At 54.8% G+C, this 25,057-nt stretch overlaps 2 protein-coding genes across 5 annotated transcripts in view; one reads left to right on the top strand and one right to left on the bottom strand.

Moving 5' to 3' along the window:
• The window catches only part of LOC112835533 (TBC1 domain family member 14), a 201,224-nt gene extending 183,659 nt beyond the window's left edge, over window positions 1-17,565 (top strand). For 3 of the 4 annotated variants that reach the window (XM_073891399.1, XM_073891397.1, XM_025886995.2), the window contains 3 exons: window positions 3,299-3,408; window positions 11,374-11,632; window positions 15,173-17,565. In XM_073891399.1, coding sequence (XP_073747500.1) covers window positions 3,299-3,408; window positions 11,374-11,632; window positions 15,173-15,238 — 435 coding nt within the window. In that variant the 3' untranslated portion in view covers window positions 15,239-17,565. Of the gene's footprint in view, window positions 1-3,298; window positions 3,409-11,373; window positions 11,633-15,128 lie in introns of all 4 variants that reach the window. The other variant, XM_073891398.1, reaches the window with a different exon arrangement.
• Window positions 17,566-21,783: 4,218 nt separating this feature from the next.
• CFAP184 (cilia and flagella associated protein 184) lies at window positions 21,784-24,877 on the bottom strand. Its single transcript, XM_073891395.1, has one exon. It carries the CDS (start codon window positions 24,777-24,779, stop codon window positions 23,085-23,087), a length of 1,695 nt encoding a protein of 564 aa, XP_073747496.1. The 5' UTR covers window positions 24,780-24,877; the 3' UTR covers window positions 21,784-23,084.
• Window positions 24,878-25,057: the final 180 nt, after the last annotated feature.

Raw genomic sequence — 25,057 nt, 5'->3', positions numbered from 1 at the left:
CACAAGCAGGGGGAGCGGCAGGCAGAGCAGGCAGAGGGAGAAGCAGGCCCCCCGTGGAGCAGGGAGCCCGACATGGGGCCGATCCCAGGACCCTGGGATCATGACCTGAGCCAAAGGTAGATGCTTAACCGACGGAGCCACCCAGGTGCCCCATTTGTATGTACTTAAAACGTTCTTTCAGAAGTATTTCTGAAAACACGTTCTTTAAACGAGGAAGGAGGGGCGGCTCCTGCCCGAATACGCACACTTGTGTCACAGCAGAAGCTGAGGGGTGCCCTCCACATTTGGGTCCATCAGGGAGAGCATGGCATCACCCACTCTGTTGCTGCTCACTGCCACCCCGGGGCTCTGCTTCACGCAGTGCGCCCCCACACGGGAGAGGGGACGTGGTTACGACCACCTCTTTATTGCTGTAGACACAGACCAGGTGGGAGGAGCTGACAGGAGTTGCCCTGGGGAGGCCCCTCACGTGCTGCCGGAGGTGAGTCTTCTGCAGGGCGCCGATGAAGAGGCAAGGCCCAGAAATGACATGATCCATCAGGGTACATAGCTGGTGAGTGGAATTGCTGGGATCTTAACCCATTCTGCTTCCTAAGCCCGTGGGCTCTCTAAGCCCGGAGAGCCGCCCACTCAAGGGGCCCATTGGCCGATTTGCTGATAATGGTCACCAGTACTTCGAGACCATCTCGGGCATGTTTCTTCCTTAATATCCTAAGGACTCTGAAGTGTTTCTTGCTCAGGCAGTACCTACATTTAAAAAAAAAGTAGTATTTCAACACTGCTGTGAACGTGGTGGCTGTTAGGGGAGCTGTAAATTGGTAGAGGCCTTTTGGAAGACAGTTTGGTTTCAACTATCAGTAGTGGTAAATGGCACAGGTATGTAGTTCTGTTTGTGCGGATCAATCCTAAGAAAGTCACAGGACAACGATGGTTATTACATAATTATAACTGTAGTTATTTAAAATCATTTTTCATCGTAAAGATGAAAACCTTTTTTAAAATGGGGGTTTAGGGGGAGGCAGATGGTTACTTAAAATCCGGCAGTAGAAACAACAGATGTTGGCGAGGATGTGGAGAAAGGGGAACCCTCTTACACTGCTGGTGGGAATGCAAGCTGGTGCAGCCACTCTGGAAAACAGGATGGAGGGTCCTCAAGGTACTAAAAGTAGAGTTACCCTACGTAATAGGCCCAGTAATCGCACTACTGGGTATGTACGCAGAGAGTGAGCACTGATTCAGAATGATGCGTGCACCCTGATGTTCAGTGCAGCATTGCTTACGACAGCCAAATTGTGGAAGCAGCCCAAGCGTCCATCTGTTGATGAATGGATAAAGAAGATATGGGGGGGGATGTGTACACAGACATATGTATAGTGGAATATTACTTAGTCCTGAAAAAGAATGAAATCTTGCCATTTGCAACAACGTAGATGGAGTTAGAGAGTGTTATGCTAAGTGAAATAAGAGAAAGACAAAGACCATTTGATTTTTCTTATATGTGGATTTTAAGAAACAAATGAACAAAGGGAATAAAAAGACAAATCAAAGCACAGACGCCTAACTCTGGAGAACAAACTGGTGGTTATCCCAGGGGAGGTGGCCGGGGGATGGGGGAAATAGGTGATGGGGGTTAGGAGCACACTTAGCACTGAGTGATGTGTGGAGCTGTTGAATCACTCACTATATTGTATGTCTGAAAATAAGGTATCTCTGTGTGTTAACGTACTGCAGTTAAAATAAGAAAAATAATAAAATCCGGCAGCATATCCGGTGCAGTACTGAGGTTTGCAAGGCATCATATTGTAGAAAAGTATTTTAAGATTAGAAAGCTGATTTTTTTAAAGAAGATTTTATTTATTTATTTGACAGAGATACAGCGAGAGTGGAACACAAGCAGGGGGAGTGGGCGAGGGAGAAGCAGGCTTCCTGCTGAGCAGGGAGCCCAATGCGGGGCTTGATCCCAGGACCCCGGGATCATGACCTGAGCTGAAGGCAGACGCTTAACGACTGAGCCACCCAGGTGCCCCTAGAAAGCTGATTGTTTTTCAAAAGTATCTGAAGCAGAACATGTGCTGTAACAGCCAGCATATTTAACAATAGAAGGAAATGAACAATATTAATAGTGTTTATGGATGATCTTTTTTGTTTGTACACTAAAGTTTTCTACGGGGAGCATTTACAGGCTTTCATAGTCAGGAAAATACTTGTTATATATAATAAAATGATTTATATCTCAGTATTTCCTAATTGTGAAGATAAGACCCCACCTTTGTCTTTAGACACATACAATAAAAACTGTGCTTATGAATTTCTGGGGTTCTGGAATTGAAGGCACGATCATAGAATCATAGTGTGGACCGGGACCTTCTTGACAGCAGGTTCTCCTGACAGCACCGTGGACATGGGGGTCTGGTAGGTGTGGGGGGGCATCCTCTGCTGCAGAGGAGACCAGCAGCATCTGCAGCCTCTGCCCGCTGAATGCGAGCAGCACCTCCCTGCTAGCGTATCCATCAGAAAGGTCCTCTGACATTGTCAGGTGTCCCCCCGGGAGGCAGAGTCCTCCCTGCACCCCCGTCGGGACCCACTGGTTTATAATACATCCCTTCGTTGAGTCGGAGAGTTGCCAGTTGCCCGCGTACATCCAGCTGAATGGCCCAGGAGTGGGCCGCCGCTCTGACGCGGATCATGACTAATCCCACCCCAGCTGTTCTTCCTGTTCCAGCAGCACTCCCCTGCTCAGTGCGTGCTATTTTCCTACAAACCTCTAGGAGTTGAAGAGCATGTGCCCGTTTGATAGAGTCTCTGACTGCTTGCTTTTCCTTAATATTTTCTCCCTTTGCTGCATTAAAAGGGCTGCGTTTTTGGGCCAGAGTGGCATTGTCTGCCACACACGTCAGGATGACACTCCCTCGGGACGTGCCAAGGTTGTGCGCGAGGGGTGCGTGCTTTCTCAGGTCCCTTTAGACAGTTCATCCTTCCTGGTTCTTGGAGAAGAGCCAGCCCACGACACTCAGCCTTTGCAGTGGGCCAGGCACGGTTCAGGTCCCAGCCTTGCCGCACACCAGTGGACCTCTGCCGCCTTCTGTGTAAGTTGAGGGAATACAACGATGTAGCTGGTGACGTTGTGGAGAGCAGAGAAGGGGCTCAGGTAGAAACTGCCTGAGCCCAGCGAGACGTGTATGCAGCTGTGGATGACGGCTGTCCTGTCCTGAAAGCGTCCGTATGTCGCCTTTCTGCTGCAGAGTGGAAGTCTGTGCTGGTAACTGGTTCATTGGTCTGTCTCACGTTGTCTCCCCAGATGTTGACCTATTTTGCTGCATTTGAGGTGTTCTTTGAAGAAAATCTGCCGAAATTATTTGCTCATTTCAAGAAAAACAACTTAACTCCAGACATCTACCTAATTGATTGGTAAGACTGAATTTTCTGTGTGTTTTCTCCTCTCCCTGCCTGCTGTTCATTGTCTTCACTGCCGGCTTCTTTCTGGACTCGGCTGAACTCCCTCCCACATCCTGTTGTATTGTCTTCCCCACTGCTCTGTGTCTGAGGTGCCCTGTGCTTTTCAAGCTCCTGCATCTGCCAGGCGCTCTGAGGTCTGTTTTATTACTGTCTGTGTCCTTCTTTATTCTGCGAAGGAGAGAAACGGTGTTGTGGACCTATTTGTTTTCAGAGTGCCCTTTATCCGTGCAGTAAGCGAGGTGTCACTAACCACAGGTCTGTGCTGGGCTCCTGCTAGGATCTAGTGATGAGTGGGGGGCAGGACACAGCGCTTGCCTGTCCGGAGCTCTGTCCAGTGGGAAGAGCTGCATCCACAGACAGCTCTGTAGTGTGTCGTACATGTTGTCTCTTAGGCAGGGAAGATGGACAGGGCCCTGGACCCCGGGTTGGGTAAGAGTACACAGAGGTGACCCGTGAGTTTGAGCCAAGGTGTGACGTGAGCATGTGGTGGCCCAGAATTAGCAGGGCTGTAGCGGTCGGTTTGGTGATACTGGAGCCTACGGTAAAGGGGTGAGAGATCGTGTGGGACTTAGGTCCCATGCCGGGGAGCTTGGGCAGGTTGCAGGGGCCAGAGGGAACAGTTGCAGGCTTTTGCTCAGGGTGAGGATGGAGGCGGGTTATATCCAGAAGTGAGCTGCAGGTTACTTGGGAGCCCAGAGGCAGGGACACATGAAGGCCAAAAGAGCAGGGCTTGAACTGAGGCTTGGGGAGCTGGTGGACGGTAGGGGGCTGATTGGCCGAGGGAGAGGAGAGCTGCCTGTCCCTGAGGGAGTTTGCGGATGTGTGAGGGAGGGCCGAGCATCACCTGCACTCGAGTGTCCAGCTAGTGAGGGGCTCGCAGGTACTCCCAGCTGGGAGCAGGTTTGGCAGTGTGCTTCATGGATTTGATTTTGGCCACTGATTTGGAAGTGCCTGCTGGACATCTAAGTAGACATACAGATAGGAGGCTCCAGAGAGTTCTGGGTACAGCAGTAGGCCAGGCAAATCTTCATGCAGAGGTGGATGTGGTCGCCTGAGGAAGGGGTGGGATGTCACCCCTGAGAACGCTCATGTTTGGGGGCAGGTCTGCTAGCGGCGGACGTGTGGAACAGTGGTGGGAGAAGTATGGTTCTGGAACCCTCAGGCCTGGTCCAGTCTTTCTTGCTACTTGCTTCGCGGCCTTGGTGATGGGCATTAACCCTTTCTGCACACGTTTTCTCCTCTCTTGCCTGCAGTTATGAACCTTGTCGGGCCTTTTAAGGTGATACCCCTGGTCCCCGCCACCTGGCTTACAGAGGGGCTCTGCAGAAAAAAAGATGTCACTTGGCCGAAGGGCCCGTTTGGGCCTCAACACGGTGCTGACCGTGACTGCACGGTGGGGAGGGTGTTCAGGGAGGGTCAGACCGCACCAGAGCCTTCAGCTTCTGCCTCCTGTGTTAGGCCTCCAACTCCTGTTCTTAGGATTTCGGGCTAAAACTGAAGTTGGAAAACACTGTCTGGAATAGTGTCTTTCAAACTCTTTCACCCTGACTCGTAAAAGGAAAGGGATTTTATGACGTGATGTGGTGTATGGCCGTATGTACAGAAACTTTCTCTGTGTACCTGGCCGAAACAGGTTTCAGACAATACCTAGTCCTTGCTTTGTCAAGGTAAAGCGTTTTTGAAATTTCCTATTCTGTTTACTTAAGAAGAACCACTGGTGGTCATCCACCCTGATTGATTTCAGAGTGCAGCAATCTTGACTGGGTCACAAGGGGCAGTGCCAAGAGCACCGTCCTAGAGGACCTGCTCGTCTCAGTTCTCGTCTGGAGACCATGACCATCCAGATGGGGGCAGAGGCCAGGGGCACCTGCATTCATTGACTGCAGTGCTGCTCACACAGGATCTCCCGTAACCTCAGAATAGCCCCTTGGAGTGAACTGTGACACCTCCGGCTCCTAGATGGGGAAACTGGGGCTCAGAGAGGCAGAGCGGCTTGCCCGAGGTCCTATGGCTAGCTGGCACTCAGTGTTCATGTTCACTGCTCCAGACCTTGCGTGCTTGCCCATGGAGCCCTTCTGAGGGATTTGGTGGGGACTTAGTATACCCCGAGAGCTGGGTCCCAGAGCTTGGGCCCCAGAGATTGAGTCTACATGCTGACGATGCTCCTCAGAGTGTGAACCCTGGACCAGACTCATCCATGATGAAAACTGACGCAGCGTGCCGGGTGTCTCCATGAAAAGGAAGCTCCAGGGTTCGTGAGGGGTCGTGGCTGGAACCTGATGCCTCGTGAATGCTGCCCAGCCTGCTTTGGGGAGGCCTCTGCTTGGCTGCTCTCTGGAATAAGGACCAAGGAGAACACTGTTTCCGTTTGCATGGCGGTGGAGGGCTAGCGGAGAGGTGCAGTCGGGCCCAGCAAAACCACGTGCTCCTGGTGCACTCCTTGCAGCCCGGATTCATGGATGGTCTGCGCTGATTCGCGTTCTTAGTTGGGTGCTCCCAGGGAACGGCCCCAGTGGGAAGCAGGGCAGGCAGCGAGGAGGAAGCCAGGGAAAGCACGGTCGTGTTCAGGACATGCCCTGGAAGCCCACTGCGCAGAGATGCTCACGGCTGGTTTTGTCTTCACAGGAGCCACCGAGGCCCCTGCCCAGTCACACCCGGCCTGGTCGGCCGCCAGAGCCTTTGCTTTATCACCGTGCTGCACGAGCTGCCCCGAAGCCACATCCACCCTGTTAGCAGGGCGCCGCCTTGGCAGGGCTGGCGGGCAGGCAGGCGCGGGGCGTGTGTTCCGTGAGACAAGGGACATCCCAGGCTTCCGGGTCCTGGCTGCCCGAGGACGAGGCCTCTTGCTCCTGCCCCCTGTCCGAGGGTGGAGGGGCCCGGTTGGCTTGGCTGGCTGAGGGCCCCCGGGGGAGCTGCGTAGGCGCGAAGATGACGACAGCTCCTTTCCTGCCTCGTTCCCAGGACAGTCCCTCTGCCCTGTGCGGCAGGACGGTGGCTTTCTCAGCCCTTGCGTAGCGCAGGTGGAGAGGGGTTCCTGCAGAATGCTCTCGTTCCTCGCCTCCGCCCCTGCAGCGGACGCTTCCCTCCGTCACAGTGCGGACCCGCTCTGTGGCTGTGTCTCTTTTCTTGCCGGTCCGCTCACAGATGGAGCTTTTTTGGGTATCTCTGTGGCCGTGGTGTCCGGCCCCGCATATGGCTCCAGGTCCTAGATTGCGGCCCCTTCCAGAATGCAGCCTGAGGCCGCTCCGGTGCCTGTCACTCTGTGTGGACTGGGGGACGTCGGTGCAGAGACCTCATGGTGGAGAATTAGATCTACCTGCCGGTGCCGCCTTCCCGGAGGAAGGGGTTTGTGGTGTGGCATGTTACTCTTCTCTGTGCGTGGAGATACGAGGGCCAGAGCAAGGTCTCCCCAGCAGTGTTCGTCTCCCTGCAGAGTTTTGGGCGTTCAGTCAGTATCATGTTTTGTGGGAGGATTGACACGTGGTCGCTGAACTTCTCGAACTCTTTCCCACTGCTGTCGAATGGCAGGATTATCTGGAGGTGTGAATGGGTGTTGTAATAAACAGTCTGGGATTTGTGGAAGAGTCCAGCAGTGCGTTCCCTGTCGTGCGTGATGTTTGTTGAAGGGAGGTCTGGGGGTCCTCGGCGTTCCCACCATCCCACTGAATCTCCACCTTGAAGGAAGGGTTCAGGGTGAAGGTTGTGGTTGGCAGATTTCAGTTTCTGTTGCATCTTGCTCTCATTTCATTTGTAGGTTTTAACGTTGGGGTGACAGGTCCGCCCATGAGCTCCTCAGGAGCAGGGGTTTGTCCTGCCGAGCGCCCAAGTGCCCGGCCTAGCGGCTGGCACACCCAGGACCCTCGTCAGTGTTGTGGGGGAGACGGGGAGGGTTGCAAGCTTGCAGTGGGAAGCCTACACTGCAGTGCCGGGGCCCCTGCGCCGTACCTGCTGCCTGCCGGCCCCGCTGGGGCTGCAGCATGAGGGCCCAGTGAGAGGGTGCTCTGCGGGCACGGGGTGGGGGCAGGGGGGGATCTAACCGCTTCCAGGATTCGGGCAGGGGCTGGACTTGGGAACTGAGTTGGAACAGAGTCGTGACTACTTTCCAGCCTTGTCTTTTTTTTTTTTTAAGATTTTATTTATTTGAGAGAGAGAGCAAGCATGAGTCGGGGGGAGGGGCAGAGGCAGGAGAAGCAGACTCCCCGCCGAGCAGGGAGCCCGATGTGGGGCTGGACCCCAGGACCCTGGGATCATGACCTGAGCTGAAGACAGACGCTTCACCGACTGGGCCACCCAGGCGCCCCACTACCTCCCAGTCTTAAACGAATGCAGTTCGTGTTTGGCATTAATAATTCACGTAGCCCTCGTGAAATCTAATCGTCTTAGCTGGCAGCGTCTCTTCTAACTGCTCGTCTCAGTTTGTGAGGAACACGGGGAGCACATGGTGAGGGAGGGGGCTCGGGGCACTTCCTAGGCCAGCTGTAGGGGCAGAGGCTTATGGTGGGAACATGTGGGCACGGCCGGGAGTGGTGGTGTCAGGCCTAGAAGGTCCAAGTCTCTGGTTGTGGCTTCTCCACAGGGGAGCGTGCTGGGTGGCGCCTCCACCTCAGGCTCAGACCCACTTCCCACAGGCTCTTTCTTTGCAATTTCCTCATCTGTGAAGCGGACATGATGGTACGCCCTCGTGAAGCTGCAGCGGGGAGAAACTGGAGAAGCCAGAGGGTGTGTAAAGGCGCACCCAGCACAGAAGCCAGTTACCCTGTCAGCTCAGTTACCTGCTCGGGGAGTGGATGAGGGAAGGGCTGGCTTCTGAGAATGAGCCTTTGCCTCCGTGAAGGCTTTGGGGGCTTCTCCCCCTTCTCCCCCTTCCTGTACCTCCTCATGTACCTGCAAGCTCAGACCATCAGTTAGAGCGACAGTGCAGATCAGGATGTTTTCTGGAAGTTGGGAGGGCTTGGCAGGAAGAACCTGACCTGTTCTCCCACACACGTCACTGGGGAGGCAGATGCACACAAGGTGTGTTCGATGTCTTTTGTAAGCCCATAGCCCCTTCTTTAGTGCCGCAACATAGAAATACGGTATTTTGCGTTAGTGAATGTATAATTGAAGTTACCATTTTGACGTAAGGTGCAGTAACTTGCAGCAGTCCAGGGAAGAAGCCTTGAGTTCTCTCTTGCTGCCATGGCTAGAAGCCTGCAGCATCCTGGGCAGGCCTCGGGGCCCTGCCTCTCCCGCGCTCACGGGTCCAAGCAGGAGGAAGCCTAGTGCTGAAGGCGCGGTGAGGGCACCGAAGGGCTGGGAACGGGGAGGGCTGGAGCCCTCCTGTTCCTGCTGCTCTGGTGGGAGCCGTCCCCACCCCCATCCCAGGGCTGCCGCGGGGCCAGGGCAGAGCCTGGTGGCCGGGGAGCTGAGTGCTCTCTTCAGCTGCTCGAGTGGCATCCGCGTGAGCTCCTCCTGGAGCTCTCTTCACAGTGGCGGTTTGAATCTAAGTGGGGTTTGAAACGCAGGCAAGCATCCGGAAGTGTGGGCTCAGAAGGGGTCTCCAGTGAAGGGGGAGGTGAGGGGTGGGCAGTGTGAGCAGTGCGGCTTGCAGGAGGGGTGGGAGGAGGGGAGCAGAAAGAGATGTCTGCCCCGGAGCAGGAGGGGATGCAGCGATGTGCCCTGGGGGGGGTGGGTGAGGGGCTGTGCCCTGGTTGCTGAAAGCCTGCAGAATCTACAGGCTCAGGGCGACAGTGCGGAGGCAGAGGGCGGGGCCCCGGGCGGCCATCCCAGGGTGAGCTGCCTTGTGCCAGTACTGTGCTGTCTCAGGGACACTGTGGGCCTGGTTGGTGACTGTTAGGAAAGATGTGAGCCTCAGTGCCAGCACCGAGCAGGAAGCCCCGCCGAGCCCAGATTAGAAGTGCTTAAACCTGGTAATACAGCCATCCAAGATTCCTGCTCTTCGGAGGGCCACAGCTCTGTCCATCTTGTTTGATGCCGTGTACCCTCACCACCCAGTGGTGATGAGTATGTACCAGTAGGCTTCAGAACGGAGTTTTGGTGGGTAGACTGACCTCCTGGGCACCAGAAGGACTCAGGTCTGGGCAGTTGTCTCACGGAGAAACGGTAGGTGCCTTGGGTGGGTGTGAAGACCAGGCAGGGGTGCGTCGTAGGCAGGGGCTGGCGTTCTTTTTAGTTTTACAAAGCCCAGGACGTTCAGGTAATTTGTGGAGACGCATGCGTGAGTCTGAAACCAGGAACTTCACGTCACAGACATACTTCTGCAGTTTTTCTCCCTCTTTGCCTGTAGCTGGGTTTGTTTCCTGATCGTCTCTCACTTAAGACTGCTTTTCAGATGTTAAGGGTTTGTGGGCGCTGGGGCGGTGCCGTTGGTTATGCGTCCAACTCTTGGTTTCAGCTCAGGTCGTGATCTCAGGGTTGTGAGTTCGAGCCCCAAGCTGGGCGTGGAGATTACTAAAAATAAATAAATAAAGAAACTTAAGAAACAATATCTCTCGTATGTCTTTAACTGTTTTCTCGGCCGAATGATGAGATGGTTTTCCATCTGTGAAAGAGCAAGTAGCTCGGGCTGAAGGCTTGTTGTGACTTGTAAAGATAAAGCGTCCTACCAAGGTTACACCTGTGGGTTGCCCGACTCCTTAAAGCAATCTGGACGTTCAGGGCCTGGGCTTCAGGGTCAGGGTCGCAGTCTGGCTCCCGCTGTTGAAGGCTGGGTGACAGCCCCTCCGGACCAGGCCAGCCCCATAGTCGGGGTCCGGCGCCTGAGGCCGAATGCCTTCACCGGCCCCGCGTGTCTCTAGAGCTGGGGCCGTGGGCACTGAGGCAGTGCTGAAACTGTGGACAGGCGATTTTCCAGGAGGAAGGGGGGGTATCCCCCGGCAACTGAGAATCCCCGCTTCTAGTGAGCACTGCCACCTGTGAGGAGGTGATGAGAACCACCACATCTGGGACCCCTGGAGCGGATCTGTGGTACGTCCACCCATCTGCTTCCTCGGCAGAGATTGCCAGGTGCTGTGCTAGGTGCTGAGGTGGGAGGAACCTGCTCCCGGGCATCTCCACGGGGAGGACCGAAGCAAACGCGTGTTCTGATAAGCACCGGCGTCAGAGGGAGCATTCGGCCAGTCCTGGGGGTCAGCAGACACCCCAGGGATGGGTGCGCACCCGGGCTGTTTCTACCAGCCGAGGAAGGGGAATGGGGTCAGGGAGAATCCGTTCGGCCTACGTCCCAACCTGGCTTTGCCTCCCTTTGTGGCGCAGGCACGTTCCAGGTTAGAAATGCTTAATCCTGGTAATAGAATCAATCACCCAAGATTGTATTTGTTTTGGTTGTTTGGATGGAGATTATCACAATATTTTAAGATCGTGCCTATCTGCTTCACTTTTTCATCTGATCATTTGCATTAAGTATAAGATCAGTTTCTTATCATCTCCATTCAGGTTTATTTGGAAAATTTTGCTTTGTTCCTCTGCAGACCCCTAGTGGTAGAAAAGTATACAGTGTTCTTCAGGAGTGGGGAGTACGTGTGTGCACTGATTATATTCCCTGGACTGTTCTTATTTCCCTCAGACTCTCAGCTCTGTCCACCTTATTAACCTTGTGTCCAGCACCTCCTACAGAGTAAGCACGTAGTAGATTCTCGATAAATATTTGTCACATATATGTGTGATCAGCATCAGCTACTCAGTTGTTCAGTGTTTGGGATTCTGCGTGAAAGCCGAGAAATGCTTTCTTACAGAATTGGTCTCCAGAATGAATGCAGGCCTCTTGCCTGCTCCCCCATCCCCCCCACCCCCCCTTGTGTCTTAAGTATGAAAGCGACTAACTCAGGGAGCATTTTCAGTGGATTAGACCTGAGTTCAGAGCTCTTTCTTTGTGCCATCCAAAACCTGAAAAACTCAAAACTTTTTTTTTTTCTCCAGGATCTTTACCTTGTATAGTAAATCTTTGCCCCTGGATCTGGCCTGTCGAATCTGGGACGTGTTCTGTCGTGACGGGGAAGGGTTTCTGTTCCGGACGGCCCTGGGCATCCTAAAGCTGTTTGAGGACATCCTGACCAAGATGGACTTCATTCACATAGCCCAGTTCCTGACAAGGCTCCCAGACGACTTGCCCGCGGAGGAAGTGTTCGCTTCCATAGCTACAATTCAGATGCAGAGTCGAAACAGGAAGTGGGCTCAGGTAAATGGGGCTTTTGTTCTCTTTTTTTCCTGCAGAGTAGCCCAGCTCAGTGGCCTGACTGAGGAAGTCGTTAGTCCAAGTGCCTTTTGAGAAAACAGATAAAGTCCTTCCTGGACTGGACACGAGGAGCCTGAATTTGAGGCTTGGCCCTGCTGTGCGGGGTCTTGGGCAGTCCTTCCGTCTCTTGAGTTTCAGAAGGAGGGTGGATAACAAGCCTCCCCCACCCGTCCGGCAGCGACATCAGGAGGTCGGGATCTCTTGCTTGCCAGCGCTGTGCTATCCACACGTTAGAAGGCATTTTCTAAACCAAGCACCCCTCCCCGCCCCCGCTGTGTCCTGGGGCAGGGTGGTGGGATTGTCCCCCATCACTGGTAAGTAGAGGAGGCCCACAAAGGTCACACTGGAGGACAGGAGACCTGAAGGTTGGCTCCCTGGGATGGGTCGAGCTGGCCTGGCCCTCTGCTGGCTGAGTCGGGAGCAGCTGAGTTGACGGTGTGGGAGCGAGTCCAGCCTGGGCCGCCTCCTTCGAGATTCCTCTCACCCTTTCTGGGTGTCCTGCATAGGGCTTGGACCCTATGGGATTGGCCGGTGTTAGCTGGCTCCAAGTTTGTTTGTTTTTTTTTTTTTTAAAGATTTTATTTATTTTAGAGAGAGAGAAAGAGACAGAGAGCACGAGAGGGAAGAGGGTCAGAGGGAGAAGCAGACTCCCTGCTGAGCAGGGAGCCTGATGCGGGGCTCGATCCTGGGACTCCAGGATCATGACCTGAGCCGAAGGCAGTCGCTTAACCAACTGAGCCACCCAGGCGCCCTGGCTCCAAGTATTTATGGTGCGAGAAGGGAAAAATAAAGCCTTGCTTCTTGACCCTGTATCGGCTCAAAGCTTGTCTGAGCATCAGATCAGTTGGAGACTATCTGTGGAGGCTTGTACTCTCCTGTGACCTTTTTTATTAGTGGGAGATTTCAAATACATACTAAAATAGAGTAAACTAGATAACGGATCCCATGCCCTTGCCAAATATCCAGGCGTTTTCAAATTTCTGACTGTCTCAGGTGTCTGCAGCTTTATAGTTTGTTTGAATCGAGATCCAGGTAAGGTTCACAGTGCCATTAGCTGAAAGATCTTGTTAGTCTCTTTGTAACATAGGGGTCACCTCAGCTCTCTTTTTATCCCCCCTCCTCTTTTTACTGAAAAAAAAAAAAAAAAAAAAAAAAACGAGCTCATGTGTCCTGCAGCCTCTCCCAGAGTCTGGATCTTGCTGGGTACATCTTGGTGGTGGTGTTCAGCATGGTCCCCAAAACTCTACATTTCCTGAAAGGTGACTGCTAGAGCTGAAGATTACTTCATGGGCGATCAGGCTGTATCTCTCTGGTAGCCTATTTGTTTTTATAACACAAACAGCTCTGTTGAGATGTAATTCACATACCATAAAATTCACCCTTTTGAAAGTGTACTGTTCAGTGCATTTATTAACCAGAGATGAGTTCCCCTGTTACCTGGGTCCTTCATCCTGGCCCTTGAGCTGGCCCTTCCTGTCCTGTCACATGATGCTCTCTTTGGCTGGCAGACTCCCTCCCTGTGTAGGTCTTTGGGGAAGAAGCACGGCTGCTGTATGGGAGCTTGGGTAATACTAGGAGGGGCGGCTGTGGGGAGGGGTGCTGTTTTGTGCTCGGGTGATAGGACTTGCGTTTTTGAAATATTAAATACATTCTTTTGATAAAAGGAAGGATGTCCTAACACGCTACAACATGCATGACCCTTGAAAACATCATTTGAAGGGACAAAGCCAGACACTAAAGATCACACTCTCTGTGATTCCGTTTGTAGGCAAGTCCAGAACAGGGTCCTCTGTGGAGACAGGAAGTCAGCGAGTGGTCGCCTGGCAGTGGGTGGAGGGAAGCTGGAGCATACGGGGTTCTCTGAAATGGACTGTGGTAGTGTCGCACACATACATGAATACACTAAAAACCCTTGAACGGTACAGTCTAAATGGACAAATTACAGGGTAAGGAATTATATCTTAATAAAACTATTAGAAAATACACTCAGCTAGTGTGTGAGCAGGACTGGCTGTATGATTATCAGGGATCTGGCGAGAGGGAGAAAGAGCCTTTCTCTGGTTACGAGTCAGTGGACAGTGCAAAATGGAAATCTGTTATCACTGTTCAGAATTACTAAGAGTTTCAAGAAGGTGACTGCAGAGCATTCAGCTCAGTAGGCTCCTCTGCGTGGGGACCCCATGTGACGGCCTGGGTGGTGTGCCTGTGAAGCTGGCCCGTGTGGGAGGGCACACTGTGGTCTCCATGGTTCACTGGCTTGAGGGGTTTCTGGAGTCGCTGCAGAAAGCCAAGGCCTTTCCTGATGGCCTTTGTCCCACATGTAGCTCGGTCACCACCTGACTTCACGCTTGCAGTCGAGGGTCCGCCGGTCTGCCGCTCCTTGTCGCTGGTCTTTGCGCCCCACCCACCCCGAGCGTCCCCCACGTGGGCACACACAGGGCAGGACTAAACCCAGGTCTGTCGTTGCCCGTCTGTGTTTGGGGGACAAGGTAAAAATGTTCGCTTCAGACTAGGTCAGCGGTTGTTGGATAGTAGGGCATTTTTTAATCACGGGACCACAATGGGAATCAGCCTGACAGTGGGGGCTGGGGGGCGTCATTGAATTTATACGGTGCTAGGCTCCATGGGAACTGTGGTCTGTACACATTCCCCTTACAAGCTCTTCAGGTCGGGACCCTGGAGAGCTTAACAAACAAGGAAATGAATATGTTTGCTCAGCAGTCCCATTGACTTAGAGGTAGAGAGGGGGACTTCCTTCTGTGCAGTTCATTTGAAACCTACATAAAGTGTTTCTGCTTCGCTCCTCATAATTTGTAATTCAGTTAAAGTGATGTAATACCTGACCGCATTCGACGAGCCCCCGGTTTTGAATTCCCACCTGTCTAGGTCGGAACGCGTTCCAGCTGCGCGCGTGAGGTGCCGCATTTGGGCGGCCGGTCAGAGTGCGCCACTGTTTCTAAGCAGGCAGAGTGTCTTTAAAAATGAAGGTGTGAACCAGGAGCTGGGCAGGCACAGATTTGGGGGGCTCGGTCACTTTGGGAAAGCCCAGGCGGTGTGAGAGCCCATGGCTGTTAGCCTTCGGGGGACACCTGGTTTGCTGGTGCCGCAGACGGAGGGGCTGCGCGGAAAGGCCCAGGGGCGCTTGTTAGCATCCGGGGAGCCGAGAGCCTGGTTTGGGGGGTGGCGAGCGCTGGGGCTGGAGCCAGATTGTGGAAGGAGAGCCCTGTAGCTGGGTCCTGACGGCGGTGGTACTGTGGCCGGTGGGACGTGGCTGTAGGACATTAGCCCAGAGATGGCGCGGTTGAGTTCCACGGTAGGAGGAGGGCTGTGGCTGCCGGTGTGGCGGGTCGAATGGGAGCAGCGGAAGGGGGGTGGAGGGCAGAGCCACCAGCCAGGAGGCTGCATGGCCTGCTGCCACACCTGCAGGACCTGTGTCCAGTGTGTTTGCAGGTCACCCACGGACGTCTCCCCTGTGATTCCCAGGTGCTGACGGCCTTGCAGAAGGACAGCCGGGACACGGAGAAAGGAAGCCCGTCTCTCAGACACTGAGCGGCTGGTGGACTCGCACTCGGCACCGGAGCAGATCTCCAGGGGGCACCTGTGTTGTTCCAGATGGACACACGGACAGCCAAGAACGGGCTCTTTCCACGTTTGAGCCTAACACTGGAGTTGGCCTTAAAGCAAAACGACTTTTAAAGAACTCAGCCAAGGCTTAGCCTTAAGAAGCTCAGTGGAACGATGAGCTAGTGTTGACCACGGCCAACACTGCATATTCTGCATGGTGTAAAAATAAGGCAGTGGCTAACTCCCTCTCCCCATCTTATTTCACAAAAGTTAATTAAATTGTCATGCATTTATGTCCACTGATGAAAAGTACATGACAGTCTTCCTTAGCCAAGGTGCGTGAGAAATGCTACTTAGGGGGCCTTGGAAGCTTCACTGGCTTGCTGACCTACTTGAGCGAGGAAGGAGTTGTTGGTTTAGTTAACCAGGAGAACCGTTCTGGGGCTGGAGGTCCTGTTTTTAAAGCCCACCTACCAAAGACAGCACGAAAGGAAAACGGGCTCTCACAGGGTGGTCACCCCGCATGCCTGTGGGCTCCCTGGGATTCCACCTGACCTTCAGGTTGGCCTTTCTCCATTGTCACCCTGACAGAATCCTAGCGTGAGGGCTGAAAGTGGCCGCTTGGGTTCCGGGGGACCCCTGCTCTCCCCTGAGATTGTTCCCTCCGTCTCCTGAGCAGGAATTGCTGCTCCCCCAGGAGGCCGGAGATGGGAGACAGGCTCCAGCCCCCACGCCTCCTGTGTGTGGAGGCTGGGGTGGCGGGGCAAGCCTGTGCCCTTGCTCTTCCAGAATGCTGCTCTTCCCTCTGTCACCCGAACAGAAGGACCAGCGGTTCCCTCCCTGCCTTTGGTTTAAAAGACCGTTGTGCGGGCCGAGGAGCGGGCCGCATGCACGCGGCCTTGTCGGGGCTCCTGGCGTTTGTCCCGTCGGCCTCTCCCCATTTTAACTGGCTTTCCTGCAAGTTCATCAGCAACTTTCTCGTTTGAACTTTTCCCTGACTAACTTTAAGAATTTTGTTAAAAACGCTTTTGGTCACGCACATTCAAAGACGGGAACGGTTTTCACACCGAGGAGCCCAGAGGACAGGCAGATGTGTGGAGACCGGTCCCCACGCGCTGATCCGGTGTGTGCTGGGGTCTGCGAGTGCTCGGGAGAGCGGGTCCCCTCCGCCACACTCCCCCCGGGCGGGCAGTGCCCCCCGGCTGCTCTCAGTGCTGATACGGGGAGCGCCCCGGCTCCGAGAGCAGGTTTGCCACAGGCGGCACGGGACGGGGGCCTCCCTGCGGCCTGGCTCTCTGGGGCCTTCTCTGTCTGCCACGTTCACGGCCAGCATGGGCAGGGGGCCGCGCCGTGGCCATGGGTCCCGTTTCCTGGAGTTGCCTTTGTCCCCCGGTCTTCTTAACTGAATTCTCCTGGGAGGTTGTGGAGCATCTCGGACCCACTCTCTGCCTCAGCCGGCGTCTGCCCGCCCGCCACCGTGCTGCTGAATGTCACCCCGCCGGCCCCAGCCCTTCGCCCACACGGGCTGTCATTCCCGGGCGTGGGCTTTCTGTTCTGAAAGGTGTATATATTTTCTTACTGTGCATACGGATGTTCCTCAGTCGGGACAGGAAGTGCCGCTGCTGCAGGATGCGTTAGCGGTTCATCCGCGCGTCCAAACCCAGCCCTTAACACTTCCGTCGGACAGCTTGACATCCATCTCTTGGGACTTATGTCACCACGTATGCATTACGTTTTTAGCCGGGATTCCGTGCCGATCCGGAACACTTAACAAATCTCTAGCTCACAAGAGGTTTCCGTGGCCTGTTTGGGGACCGCCCGGGGTCTTCCCGGTTGGCCATGGCCACCTGACGCCGGGAGCTCGGGCCGCGTGGCGCACGTGGCCCCTTTCCGCGGGGTCAGGCTGCTCTGTCGGATGCCATCGCTTAGGAAAATGGGGGAGCCCGACTGAAAGGCTGCGCCCCCTGCAAGTCTGCACTTTGCCGGCCCCGGGCCGCCGGCTGTCTGGATCTCAGACTTGGGGTTTGGGACTTTGTGCATCTGGCACTTTAGAGTCGAAAGCTGCGTCCCCACCAGTCCCTGAAAGCCCATCTAGAAACAACGTTCACTTTAAAAGGTACTTTTTAACTGCTCAGTTTTTGACTATTTTGAATAGTTTGCTGATAGAAACTTCCTGATAATACTTGCTACATACTATGTTTTAATTGCTTGTACAGTTAACCTTTAATTTTATTTAGTAAAGTCTATCAAATTAGGACTTTTTGAACTGTAAATATGTGGTTTTATTAAATAAAAGTCATGTAAAATTGTTACTTACGTTCACTGTAGTTTGGTTTAAAATTGAAGTTCTTGCCTTCAAGTATGGCAAAATTTGACTTTGAGCGTCGCATTATTATTTTTTTAAAGATTTTATTTGAGAGAGTGCGCTTGAGAGAGTGCGCATGCGAGAGAGAGCCCAAAGGGAGCGTCAGGGGAAGAGGGAGAAGCAGGCTCCCTACTGAGCAGGGAGCTGGACGTGGGGCTCCACCCCAGGACCCCGGGATCATGACCTGAGCCGAAGCCAGACGCTTCACTGACTGAGCCACCCAAGCGCCCCGAGCATCACATTTTGAAACCCACTTCTTATGCTTGGTTAAATAAAAGAGGTGGTGGTTATGTTAATTTGGTACTGGGATTTGGAAGTTTAGCGTGGCCCTTGCACCCCGAAGGGGAACCTCAGACTCGTTGACCCCTTTCCTGCCCCTGATCCCAGCAGTGAGCCCGCGCTCACTCTGAGCCAGCTGCTGGGCTGCACACTCACCCCGGCACCTGCTCAGAGCCTGGTCAGCCAGGTGCTGCCCTGCAGCCCTCCCCGCAGCCTGCAGGGGACCGCGGGCGCCTCCGTTGCCTGCTCCGGGGTGGAGGTCAGTCCGGCCGCCCCGTCACGGTGACGGTGAGCAGGACGCGGCCCGAGAGGTCACTTGGCGCCGGTCAGAGCGAGTGTTCACGTGTGGCACCAGCCGTTCGGCCGAGGGCAGGCGGCCCAGCCAGAAGGTGCGGGGCTGTCAGGGCTGCCACCTGTCTTGTCCCTGGTCCCCCAGGAGAATCCCTTCTTGACCTGCAGGAACAAGACGGTGCTGGCCCTCCTGTGGCAGTGAGGCCGACGGCCTGTGCTGGGCTACCACCCTCCGCCCCGTGACTGGTTCCCCCGCTTCTCTTCCGCAGAGACTGCACGGCTCCGGTCAGGGTGTTCGCTCCCGTGTCTTCGGCCCCCGGCACGAGGCTCCCATCTTTCTCAGCAGGGGATCCCATGGCTGCTCTGGTCCGCTGTTACCTTTTCTCCACTTGGCACAGGCCGGGGGCTGCTGTGGTGGACGAGGGTGGCCGTGTCCCGGGGCTTGCTGCCTGCTGCACCCACACTCGGCCCCAGGCCGAGTTCTGTGAATGGCCTCATTTCTCCACAGCAGCTCTGTCACTGTCCCCATTCCAAAGGTGTGACGGAGAAATCCGATCTGTTTGGGCTTCTGCGGCCAGTTAGCAGCGGGGCCGGGGTTCAGACCCTTCCCTGTGGCCCCTGAGCCCTTGCTGCCTGTCTCCCCAGGGAACAGCTTTGCTCTGGGGCCTTTGGAAGCCTTCCTCCTCCCGTTCTGACGTCAACTCCCAAGTGCAGGGTTTGGGGCGAGGCCTGGATTCACTCGCCCGAATGCCTGTGTGCAAGGCACTGGCCCACGCCTCACAGCCGGCTCGGGGACGACCTTGGGTTGCACCAGGCTTGGGGTGGAAGCTGTGGACCGTTTTCCCAAGAGAAGCCAGGGGGCTGACAGTTCAAAAACCACCACCCGGGATGTGGAGCCTGCCACCAAGGCCCAGAGAGGGAACGAGATTCTGCCCCCGTACAGGGTAGGGACTGAGTTGGACCTGAGAGGAGCCACTGGTCATCAGAGGAAGGGCGTGCGTGGCCAGCAGAGACACGGCAAGTCCTCAGTTGGGGCCCACACAGGAGCTCGCCGTCCCCAGGTCCTTCCGAGAGGCCGGGAGCACTGGGCTGGCTCAGGAGCCCGGGCTCCTCCATGAGCACCGCCTCGCCTGCAGCCCGCTGGCTCTAGAAGGCTCCGTGGGGCCCGGCCACACCAAGGCCCCTTCTCCCAGAATGCCTGAGCCTGTGGAGGGAGGGGCAGTAGTCTTCTCCCTGGACAGCACGAGTTAACCGCACCCCTGCCCGCCCCCCCGCCTCCCCCCGGCCCCGGCCTCACCCGTCTCTCGGTTCCTAGACATCGTTCCTGAGGCTTCTCAACCCCACTTCAGAGCTCCCGGGAGAAGCTGCTCCAGCCAAAAACAACTGTTTCAGGTGTCGTTTCGTTAGAGGTCAGATCAGGAGTATTTAAATTCTCTGAGCCTCATGTTTCTTTTCTGTAACCAGAGCTTAAAAAGGGCACCAGCATCTGTCCACTGGCTTGTGAGGATTAAAATAGGTTGCTGAATTAATTGTGTCATTAAAAGAAACACATCACCAGAGATAGAATCATGCTCTTGACACGTAAACTTTTAGTATCTGAACTCTTGGGGGGAATTCAGGGATTTTAAAAATTGGTATTTTCCCCCTAGTTATTAAAATTGCATGTTCATTGTATACAATTTGGAAATACAAAAAATAAAAATCCTAATTTCACCACCTAGGGAAGAGAGACTTTTTTCATGTGACTTTTATAAATTTTTACCCCCGTTTACGAGGGGACACACTGAGGTTTAGAGAGGTGGACTGTTGGCCCAGGTCACAAACAGAAGAGACTGGAATCCAGCCAGGGCAGCCTGATTGCAAAGCCCTTATTTGCAAGTGCGACGCTGTGTCTTCCTCCTGGATGCACCTTTGTACTCAACCTTGGCATCATTTGGGTGAAATATTAGAAGCCTGCGTCAGGTAAAAAGCTGGGGCAGGTGGAAGTGTATTCGTTCAAACCCACGCCTGTGTAGACAGGGTTACGGTGGGCAAGCAGGAGGTGCGGAGCGGGAGCGGTGCCCAGCCTGAGGCCCCCACCGGCCACTCAGCTCAACCACAGGGCCCCCCGGAGTCCTTCCCAGTCATGCCCCTTGCATGGCTCATCCTTCCCACATGAAGACGGTCTTCAAGTTTAAAAATCCAAGTTGCAGATCGGGGTGCATGAACTCTGCTATGATTTTATCAGACAGGCATCCCCGACGAATGGCAAACATCTAAATTATGGCTTCGGACCCACTTAACAAAAAAAGAAAGCATGTTTCTCCACTTATGTCATTTAAAAATCTTGAATGCGGTAAGCCACCAGAAACGACATCCACCTACCAATGAAAAGTGTTTTCTTTTCGATGCCTTGGGCTCTACGCAGATGGTGCCTGATTCCCTCCCACCCATGCTGCCCAACCACACAAGCCGCCCGTGACGCCCAAGGGGCCACTTCCAACTCCGACCCATTTAAAAAGAAGTCGTGCCGTGTAACATCTCAGACTGTATTGTACGTGCGTTCTGCAGGCCCTCTCTTTTGACAAGATCTTTAAAAAAGCCTTTGATGTCCGAGGTCTCTAGTCTAGCCACCGCCCCCTCTTTACCTTCTAGAGGCAGGCAGGCTCCCTGGAGGCGGTCTCTCTAGAATGGACCGTCGTTTTCCTCATCGGTTCTAGTTCTGGAAACCTCTTTCTGCCTGTGATTATTTCTCAAGTCTGATACAGGACTAGCAGCGTCTGCCTATCCTAGGCATTTGAGCAACACTTTTGCCAGAAAACGAGAATGCTATGATGTTGATGTGTTAATAATCCAACAAATTACAGAGCATCGATTATGGGCTCAGGTAGGCACCGTCCTGGCTCCGAGGGAGGATGGCCGTCCTCACCTCCCAGGCCTCTGTGTCCCCGGGGCCCAGAGGACTGCGCACACAGTCGCAGAGCAGTGGGTCAGAGGCTGGGATGGGGCCCGTCAGTAAGACTGCGGGGTCTGTGGCATTCTCCCTCAGAGGCGAGCTGAAGCAGCACTTCGTGAATGGGTTGCTGTTTCATGATCAAAGGCTCTCCTGTAATTTAATTAGAAGGAACCTCGTTGTGAGGTCATCAGCAGAAGATTATTTATCTTCGAATGAACTGTAACATCTCTAGCGTGGGAGAATGTAATTTGAGAGAACACTGGTAACTTTGCAGCTTAGAGCAATGCCAGCTTCATCAATCTCTGTTTCTCGTGCTCTCAAGAGGCCTGTCTACCCGGTTCAAGGCTGATGAGGGGGTGCTTGGTGCGGCCTGGGTAATTACCAGTGGGTCAAAGTCAGCTGAAAATACTTACTCCCCCGCTAGTGAGCCCAGGGGACAGACACTCCGGCTGTGAAAGCTGCTAGCTGGGGGGCGGCACCAAGCACAATGCCAGGTTCACTCGGGAGCCTTCCCAACCACCGAAGACCCCAGCGGGTCTGTGCTGCTCCTAGCACGAGGCACAAAGAAAACAGAGTTCTGCTTGCTGGCGATTTGCTACGTCGCCTTGGCCTTGATGAACGGGGTGGAGGGAGGACAAGTGGAAAGGATGGGGAGGGTGGAAGAGGAAGCAGGAAGTGAATGCTTTGTACTCCCCTCATTGTTATGTTTGTGCGGTTTGACAAGTGTGATCCTATAAACGAGTGCGTCCAAGCTGTAAAAGTTAGGAAAGGAATTTTAATCAGCCTCTATTGGCTTCAGAGGGAACACACCTTAGAAGACAGTCGCAGCCCCAGAAGCTAGAGTCACCGTGAGCTTCTCACGACGAACTGCGTCATCTGCCCGGAGAGGGGTTTCTGTCCTCCTTTACAGGTGTTCGGCACCCAAAGCCAGCTCATCCTTCTTACGACCTACTTAAGCTTAGGGATGGGAGAATACTTCTAATCCCAAATCTGCCCATCTCCAAATTCAGCTGAAAGCTAAGAAGAAACAAAGCCAAGCCCCTAGCTCCAAAGGCACCAAAGGAAACTGGAAATGGAATCACTGATTCTGGACGAAAGAGGTGGACCTATCAGGTGTTTCTTACATTAACGCAAGGAATAGTAGACACTTTAATATTTGATACAGAGTAAAATCACATGCATAGTGAGGGGCCTCTTGCCAAGATCCAAAAATACCTTGCCAAGAACGAAAGGCTTACGGACAACAGAGTTTCATGTCTTTGTGTAGATAATTGCGTTTCTTGAGAGGATCCCAGAAAACGTTTCGTTAGAATTGCAGACTGTCGTTGAGCCAGAAGCAAGCGTTAACGGTCAAGCAGACCGAGCCTCCTCTGGTGGAAAGAGGACAGAGGACAGAACCTCAGCTCCTTTTCCTATTTGTCATTTCTCCCGTTTCCCTCATCTTGTTTATTACCCAGAAGCCAGTGCTGCTTACATACAAAACAAGTTTAGATTCATCGAAGGAAACTAGTGAGCTTTGAGTTGAGGATGTGACTCAGAACTACACAGTTTAATACATTCAAAGGGAATTTAATAATTAGCTGAATGCACAGGACATTTCTTGGTTCCGCGCCCGTTTGTTGAACCCTCTGACATATGGACGAGGAAGTTTTCCTCAGGATCAGGTCATTGAAATGACGGAATTGCTCCGCTACCGCAAGGCTTCTAGAAGTCAGGTACATTAAGTCATCACAGCTGTTTCTTTGGGCCTGTTTGACTTCACCCCGTGTAAAGTTGACGGCTAGCCCAATTTTGCTCAGGACTAATTGAGGAGCTGAAAATGATGAGATTAATACAAAACACAGCATCATCCCCAACACCGTAGGCCTTTGAAGGAGGGCCACAGGTGGAGAATAGAAGTTAACGAAGGATAAAAGTTGCCGAGATCAAAGACGTTCTGCCGACTCTTGCGATCGTGGGTGTTAAGATGGGAGAAAGGCTTTGGCCTCCCTGATCTTCTGCTTCATACCTCTGCAGGACATAGTCAGCCCAGCGTGATGGCGCTTCAGGGACTCCAGGCGCCGGGTGAGCACTTCTGTGCTGCCCACCTTCTCTTCCATGTCCCGAAGGAGCAGCTCCTTGCCCAGAAGCCCGCACCTCTGGTTCAGCTTGATGTTGTCAGCCCGCAGGCTGTCCCGGGCCTGCTTCCTCCTGGTCAGGATGTCCCTCCTCAGGGCCACCTGGGCCTCCATTTCCAAAAGCTGTGTCTTTTTGCCCACATTTTCTATGTCCACAAAGTGTAACTTCTCCTTCACGTGGGTTATTATTTGCACGTTGTTGGTCATCTTGTTGTGCAGTTTTAAAAGTTCCTCATTTCGCTCCTCCACCTTCTCATTGAAGGTCTGGTTCTCAATCTTCAGCTGTTCAAAATCGATGAGGAGCAGCCCCTCCGTCAGGTCCTCCTGGGCCCTCGTCCGCGTTTCAAAATGCACCAAGCTCTGCTTTAGCTGCACGTTCTCCAGCCTCACGGCGCGCATCTCCTCCTCCTTCTTAGCCTCCAGCTCCTGGATCTGCTCCACCTCTCGCAGAGCAGCCTGGCGACCGCCGCGCATCCGGCAGCTGCCCATGGCCTGCATCACCACCTGCCTCTTGAGGGCCTGGAAGCTTGCCCATTCCTTCTCCACGCTGGAGAGCACCTCCTTGCACTGCTGCTTCAGCTGCTTCAGCTCCTGGTGATACCAGTCCAGGTCGTCTGCCTGTTGCTTCCTCAGCTCCTCCAGCAAGGCCAGATGGCGGAGGTATGCTTGCTCTTTCTCTGGGGCCTCGGGCTCCATGCCCTTGTCGGGCACCTCGGCCGCATCCAGGCCCTTCTTCTTGCGCAGCGCCTCGGAGATCTTGTGCTGCAGGTACATGTTGTAACGCTGGTAGTTGCTGCGCTCTACCACCAGCGACCGGTACTGTTCCAGGAGCTCCGCGCGCAGCTGGTGCTCCTGCAGCTTCTGCGTCTCCTCCGTCCATTCATCCTCCTCCTCGTCCAGTCTCTCACCTTCCTCCTTTTCCTTGCTTTTCACCGGGTGTCCTCGCACACCCCTCGCCTTGATTCCCTCGCTCTCCTCCTCCTCCTCCCCCTCCTCCTGCTCAGCCTCCCGGGTTGGCGCAGCCTCTTCCCGGCCGGTGGTGGACAGCGGCACAGAGACCGCCGAGGGGGCTTTCTTCCTCCTCCCCTTGACCGCCGCTGCCGCGGCCTCCGCTCCCTCCTCCGACTCCTCCCCCTCTTCCTCCTCCTCCTCCTCCTCCTCCTCCTCCTCCTCCTCCTCCGCCCTCTCCTCCGGTTCCGCGGACCCGCCTCCGGGCCCCGGCTGGGCTGTCTCCTCAGGCCCGGCGTCGGCCGGCTCCCCGGGTTCCGGCTCGGTCTCCGCCTCGGCCGGCGGCTCCGGCTCCCCGGGTCCCGCCTGGTCCACAGCCGCGGTGGCCGCCGGCGCTTCCCGGGGCTCGGCGGGCTCGTCCTCCGCGGCACCTCCCTCCGAAGCCTCTATGGCCCCCGGCTCCGGCTCCGGCGGTTCGGCCGGGGAGTGGGGGCCGGGGGTGGCCTTGATCCCGGACAGTTTGGGGGACAGGTTAGCCACATCTCCGTCTTCCCCCCCGAGGTCCCCACGGTGCTCGGAGCTGCGGTCCATCTTCCCTCCAGGTCGGCTGGCGCGGCGGATCCCAGACGCCGGCTGTTGGGTTTCCAGGGGCAACCAGGGGCGCGCGCGGTGGGCCCGGCGATTGGCCAAGAGGCAGGCAGACGCCCGGCCCCCTTCTCCCCGCCTCCGGAGAGAGCTGACCAATGGGAAGCCGCGAGCGGGCGACGGGCGGCATTGATTGGAAGGGGGCGCGGGCTCGTGCCGCGCGGCCTTCCCGCCCATTTCCCGGCGCCCGGCCTGGGGCGGGGTGGCTGGGAGGCGCTAGGAGG

Source organism: Callorhinus ursinus, unplaced genomic scaffold (assembly GCF_003265705.2).
Source record: "Callorhinus ursinus isolate GAN/ISIS: 27379988/994484 unplaced genomic scaffold, GSC_fseal_2.0 scaffold4, whole genome shotgun sequence".
Classification (NCBI taxonomy): Eukaryota; Metazoa; Chordata; class Mammalia; order Carnivora; family Otariidae; genus Callorhinus; species Callorhinus ursinus.
The sequence above is the reverse complement of the archived record's forward strand: the minus strand, read 5'-3'. Positions and strand labels throughout refer to the sequence as shown.

Excerpts from the sequence above, each read along its gene's own strand:
- CFAP184 (XM_073891395.1), bottom strand. The coding sequence starts at position 24,779 with ATGGACCGCAGCTCCGAGCACCGTGGGGACCTCGGGGGGGAAGACGGA.